The sequence below is a fragment of the Oncorhynchus clarkii genome, chromosome 29 (assembly GCF_045791955.1).
Source record: "Oncorhynchus clarkii lewisi isolate Uvic-CL-2024 chromosome 29, UVic_Ocla_1.0, whole genome shotgun sequence".
Taxonomy (NCBI): domain Eukaryota; kingdom Metazoa; phylum Chordata; class Actinopteri; order Salmoniformes; family Salmonidae; genus Oncorhynchus; species Oncorhynchus clarkii.
In genome coordinates, this window is record NC_092175.1 from 19,679,932 (window position 1) to 19,685,931 (window position 6,000).

The following is a 6,000-nucleotide window of genomic DNA, read 5'->3' on the forward strand; positions in this document are numbered from 1 at the left end:
AGTAGTCCCACATTGCCAGATATGCCTAAAAGGATGGGGGCAATACTTCCAAGTATAATATTAGTGCAGAACACAAACGTAACCATGTGTGGTTTCATGATATACAATCGCGTGACTTGAGTAGAATATTTCCTTCAACCTTCAGTGACGGTAATACAACATTACCTGCTATCATTCCTACTTTGACACCCATTTGGTTGAAACTAGGCCAAAGATATGGGACTCGTTCGTATCTACGGTACATCTTAATGATCATTATCCATTTTATTGACCTACTTTCCCATATCCTGAGCTGACAAGTGAGGAAACGACATCACTAAGGGTTGTAACTTAATGGCAAGAAAAACGAGTTTACCATCAATATAGTAAACAAGCTCCTGTATTTTACATATTGTGGAAAGACGAGGCACAGACCGAGTGGCTTAACAGGAGTAAAAGGCAGCATGTGCAATGCACTGTCTTCAAACACTGCTCATGAGGAGACGAGACACAGTTTAGATGCAGTGTGAGGTGCAGTGGATTGTCTTGTTCTCAGAACGTGGAATTAAAATGGATTGTATCTGCAGTATCCCATTTCCAAACTATAATTCAATGTTCCCAACCTTTCTCGGTTACTGTACCACCAACTGAATTTTGTTCTGCCCGGAGTACCCCCTTGTGCATTTTACCAGTAGGCCTATGGTCTCATGAGTTAAGTACCCCCTAGGGGTCCTAGAACTCCTGGTTTGGACCACTGCTATCATTTATTGAAATTCCTTTTCAAATTTTAATGGTTAAAATTCTGAGGTCAGGTGTGGGGAAAAACAGTAAAGTACACATAGGTTTCGGATCGAAACCACTGGCTAGGGCGCTCTGGTAATATGCCACAAAACCAAAACAGTTTGGGTGGGTGCAGAAAAGCAAAGGGGCACAACCTAACTTGAAGTTAAGTCTGGATACTGTAAGATCAGGCAACTCAAATAAATGAATGCAACCAAAAGGAGAGGGATTGGTCACCTTTTCATTTCATATACAGAATAAAATAAAAACGACCTAATCACTCTTAACATAAATAGTGGTAAAATAATGACTAGTCTAGCACCTTCATGCATTCTACTGTAGATTCAGTTTGACAACAAAAGCATATTCTTTGCAACCATACATTTTTCAAACTAATAAAATTGAGTATGAGAATTCATTGAAACCGTCTGAATCAATTGAAACGCACAAAGACTTACATTGATTGCAAGCACCATAGAGGCAAATATGACATGATGCTGTTTCTAGAGCGAAGCAGAAAAGTGACGGATCAATTGCCAGATAGGCCATTGAAAACATCTTTGGTGTGACACGGATCAAGCGCTGATGGGACCTGGTCATGTGGAGTTAGAACACATCGGTTACTTTGTCTCTGACATTCAAAACCCTAAAACTGAGTAGAAATCCATCTCCCCAGACCCTTAAAAAGACAACCAAACTATTAACCAGCAATGGCACTGTCTGACAACACGGAGGTCATTTTCACACAGTAAGTACATAATAATAATAATAATAATAATAATATGCTCTATATTTGTGTAGAGTAAGGCCTGGTTGGTGAGAGTAGGGGTGGGGACAGACAAACTTTCTGTATGTCTACTCATGGCAGGGGTCAGTGTGGTTGGCTACTGTAGTTGAAATGCATCCACCGCTGCTCAGTCTTTCCCAGGATTCACTAGTGTTGTCCCAATGGTACCTCTGTCCATCAAGCATATTGGTCTACATTGGGAGGTCAGTTACATTGTCTCCATCTTGCCAGTCATTTCAGTGTCTCAGTGCAGTTGTCGGCAGACTACAGTAGTGGTTATGGTGGGAGGCCTCCCTCCCGCTCTTTTCCCCCTCTCTCCGTCTCAGTAGAAGCGTTTGCGTCTGTTCTCGTTCCAGTGGCTGTAGACGATGAGGCCGACCACGATGAGCAGGAAACAGCCCAGCATGGAGAAGAGGATGGTGAAGAACATAGCAATACTACTCCACCCTTCTTCATTCTCACCCACTGACACAGAGAGATAGAGATGTTAGTATGGATAGAAAGTGAAAAATAGTGACAAGGAGCCATAATAAGTAGGCCTTAGACAAGTACGCCTTGTCTGAGCCAGAACAGCCCATAGGGGCAGTAGCCTATCCCCTGTTTCTGTAGCATGAGGCATCTTGATGTACAAGTACACCCCCTGGACAGGAAGGTAGTTTATCACATGGCCTTACCCCCAATCCATCTCTTTAATGCTGAGTGACAAGCAGAAAGGCATCAGGTCCCATTTTTAGTGTCTTTTTGGTATGACCAGGGATCGAATCCCCAAACTTCTGCCAGTCTCAGGGCAGACACTACATGTCACTGAGTTGGTTAAAGAGCCCTAATACTATAACATAATTTGATAGTATATATATTTGAGCTTTTTATCAAGAATAACTGTTATTTGAGTAGAGTAACGCCAATGAAGTGTATGTTTGTGAGAGGTAGTGAGCCTTACTTTTTAGTAGGTCCATGTTATCTACACTGGGTAGAGTGATCTCATCTTCCTCCTCCTTTTCCTCTGTCTCACTGCGTAACACAGTCAGCTGGTACAGTTTCAGGGAGACCACATCATGATTGTCTGTGGAACAGACCGTTTCAGTCATTCAAAGAAAACTGCAGCAAGAACACATTCAAATGGACCAAAATGCAATATCTTAGTTCCCTATTAGACCACATGCCCTCAATTTGACTTACGTGTCACATTAATTTCATTCTGGGCATATCAAAATAAATTATAGTGATAATCTGGGATGGTCATATCTCACTTGAAATTAGAGACCTCAATGAAACACCAAGTAGATGAAGTAAATGAAAACTAGGCGCTAATTCATGGCAATAAAACAGCTGATTTCATTCACGCTACTATGTAAAACACAGTAGAGGGGAGTACTACCAGAGAGATCTCCAGTGACGGCCGAGGCTCCAAAGTAGTAGCCCTGGGGCAGCCGTACCCCCGGTATGTCCAGGCAGTCCCTCCATTCATGCTGCCCATCAATGTCAATCATAATCTAGTAGAGATAGAGATTAGGAGTATGGTTAACAGGGTCAGCCAGGTCACCCGTGACACAAGTCAGTATTCGACATCCATCTATGTCTGAGGACGGCGGGAGATGACGTGGAAACCGACCACTAGGTTCAAGTACAGTGTAGGTTTTGGTTTTGCTAGGGTGCTGTGGACAGGAATGTCATACAAGCAAGCCAATACAGCAAGCCAGTAAGCATCTGCCTCTGGTGCCAAAGGTTGTATGTTCGAATCCAGCAATATAACGTTTTGTTGTTGTTTTTTTAAAGCCTATCCCAAACCTTAACCATTCATACTTAATGCCCAAAGTTAACCCTAACCTCAAATGTTAGTTAATGCCTAAACTTAACCTTAAACACTTTGAAATGTGACATTTGGAACAACTTCGAAACTTTAAATTTTGAGAAACATGGATGAACATCTAATTCTGACGTGAGACTGTGAGAGCTAGTTGAACAGAGTATGCCCAGGCACTACCTAACACAGTCAAAGCATCATATCTCTGACATTCTCTTGCAAAGTTGAGTTAACGGGTGTGAATGAAACAATTCACTTCAACACAACAGATATCTGTTTGTACAGAAGTGACCCAATATGCATCTTGGATAAAATGAGGCATTACATTATTATTAAGTTAATACACAATAACTTGGATATTGATAACATCATAGAGTCGTTCAAATGTATGTGTGTGTGTGCCTGCTCTCACCGTGAGCCTGCGACGGACATATCTGATGAAGATGAAGGTGTCGTGGTTGAGGTTGCGCACCATGGCGTTGCAGCCGCCCAGCTCAGTGGGACGCCCGTCTCGTTCGTGGTCGTAACTAATGCTTCCGTTCCCCACCATGGCCAACACAAAGGGGAAGATCCTCTGGTGGAAGGTGTGAAAAAAGAAAGCAGGTACCGAATAGTGAGAGATAGAATCAGCACAACAGGTAAAAGATGCAGCATCCACAACAGTACAATACTGCTGGTAATAGTTGCTTGAGTGACCTCATTCTCTACCTAATCCCCTACTCATCCAAATGCACATTTTTATTCAAGGTGCAACCAATTGTTAATAGGTAGTAAACAACAAGAACGTGGGGCAGCATGTTCATTAGGGGGTTGATGAGAGTAGCTAAGGAGAGGGGTATGGGGGGCATTTGGTATGGGTGGTCCAAACATGGGGTACCTGTGTGCGTGTGGTGTACCTCGTCTTCTGTGCCTGTCTCCGTAGGGATGCACAAAACAGAGAAGCACAACACAAGGCCCATTACACAGGTATGTGAGCCCTGCCCAAAACAAGCACTCCCAACAAAACCGCATAAATATTCCACTGTATTGGCTTGCTTGTATGACTATGGTCTGTTTTGAGGTGGGAGGTGTTAGTTGTCAGTTAGCTAAGGCCCCTCTCAGAGCACAGGAAGATCTGGACATGTTGACCCAGATTTGACAGGATATGACACAAACACTGCTGCCAGACAGTACAATAAAATAAAAAGGAAGTGGTTGAGATAAAGTCCTATAATTGGTGACATAGCATATAACAGTATTGTAGCTACTCCTTCCCTCCACAGAAACACATAGAAGAGGTTGACAGGTATATGCACATACTGTACCTCAAGGTGTTTTTCCTCATTGGGGTACGTGTCCACAAATACACCCAGCCCCGTGAAAAGGTCCTGATTCCCAAACACAGGACCTACACAATGACAGAAATGCATTTATACAGTTGCATTGCATTGTACCTACACTCTGGTATTTCTGTTGGAACTACATTGTGGGCCAGTACCTTTCTGCATGCGCTCCTTGGTGTACCAAATTGCCAGTCCATCCCCATTCAGATTCTTCTTGCCTTGGCCATGAATCTTAAAGTGCACTTGTAACTCCCAGTCCCTTAGGTGACAGGGCTGGCCACACAAACATACATAGATATGACCATTTTGGCAAAGCTGTGCAAAATGTGACATGCATAGAGAGCAGTGGAGGCTGGTGGGAGGAATGGCATCAATGGAACGGTATCAAACATATGGAAACCATGTTACACTCCGTTCCATTAATGCCATTACAATGAGCCCATCCTCCTATAGCTCCCCCCATCAGCCTCCTCTGATAGAGAGAATCAGTATCAGTGATGTAGACTTAACAGTGTGCAATGTTCTGTACTCACAATGCGGCTCCACACTGCCCCCTGCTTGCTCTGCATGTCTGTTGTGAGGCGCACCTGCTCTGTGGTTACCATGGCATCGCCCATCAATTCCCAATGGGAGGAGCTGGACGACCCCACACCTAAGCACACATTATTTGTAACACACATAGAACAGAAAAGACTGAGGGACAGTTGTCATATTATATAAAACAAGTTGTACATAGCGTAGAGCCTTGATGTAGTGGGAGCAAAAAACGATCTTACGAGCATCAACACTCTACAGTCAGTATAACATTGTTGCAATGTCGAATATACAGCATTAATTTCAGCGTTCTCACATTATACTATAATAAAGGGTGATACAATGGCGCTAACGTTACCTTGATAGGGTTTTGACAATGAATGCTCCCTTTTCAGAAACTCCTCCATTTCATGATTATCATCGTCGGCAAAAGATCGACAAGTTGCAATAAGAATAATCACAAACGTCCAATATGTTTTTAGAGTCATGGTCTGACGAATAAAAATATCGGAGAGAATATTCAATATCTGTCAGTTGTTGTTTGTGGCGGCGGCCATTTCAGATTACGACTCCTCCCATTCAACAATAAAACGCCCTATGGCTTGTGATTGGTTTGTAGGGTCGCATTGCGTCTTGTTATTTGTTCACTTGGCTGTCAATCACTTTACACTTTCCAAATCAAATACATTTTTATTTATCACATGCGGCGAATACAATTGGTGTAGACTTTACAGTGAAATGCTTGCTTACGAACCATTCCAAACGATACAGAGTAAAACAATAAAAATACATAT

The 6,000-nt window shown here is 42.7% G+C and overlaps 1 protein-coding gene across 2 annotated transcripts; it reads right to left on the reverse strand.

Moving 5' to 3' along the window:
- Positions 1-979: 979 nt before the first annotated feature.
- On the reverse strand, positions 980-5,787 carry LOC139387879 (VIP36-like protein). 2 transcript variants are annotated; one of them, XM_071134199.1, is made up of 9 exons: positions 5,565-5,787; positions 5,206-5,324; positions 4,828-4,945; positions 4,655-4,737; positions 4,228-4,260; positions 3,763-3,924; positions 2,925-3,039; positions 2,487-2,609; positions 980-2,011 (listed from the first exon to the last, which is right to left on the reverse strand). In XM_071134199.1, the coding sequence occupies exons 1-9, from the start codon at positions 5,692-5,694 to the stop codon at positions 1,869-1,871; spliced, it is 1,026 nt and encodes a 341-aa protein (XP_070990300.1). In that variant the 5' UTR covers positions 5,695-5,787; the 3' UTR covers positions 980-1,868. The 2 variants fall into 2 exon arrangements, with proteins under 2 accessions (XP_070990300.1, XP_070990302.1); XM_071134201.1 differs by having other exon boundaries at positions 981-1,905.
- Positions 5,788-6,000: the final 213 nt, after the last annotated feature.

What these genes read in the sequence shown, in the direction of transcription:
- LOC139387879 (XM_071134199.1), bottom strand. Translation starts at nt 5,694, where the DNA reads ATGACTCTAAAAACATATTGGACGTTTGTGATTATTCTTATTGCAACT. An exon ending in ATTGTCAAAACCCTATCAAG is followed by an intron (nt 5,325 to 5,564) that starts GTAACGTTAGCG and finishes ATGTGTGCTTAG; the next exon opens with GTGTGGGGTCGTCCAGCTCC. An exon ending in CAAGGAGCGCATGCAGAAAG is followed by an intron (nt 4,738 to 4,827) that starts GTACTGGCCCAC and finishes GTCATTGTGTAG; the next exon opens with GTCCTGTGTTTGGGAATCAG.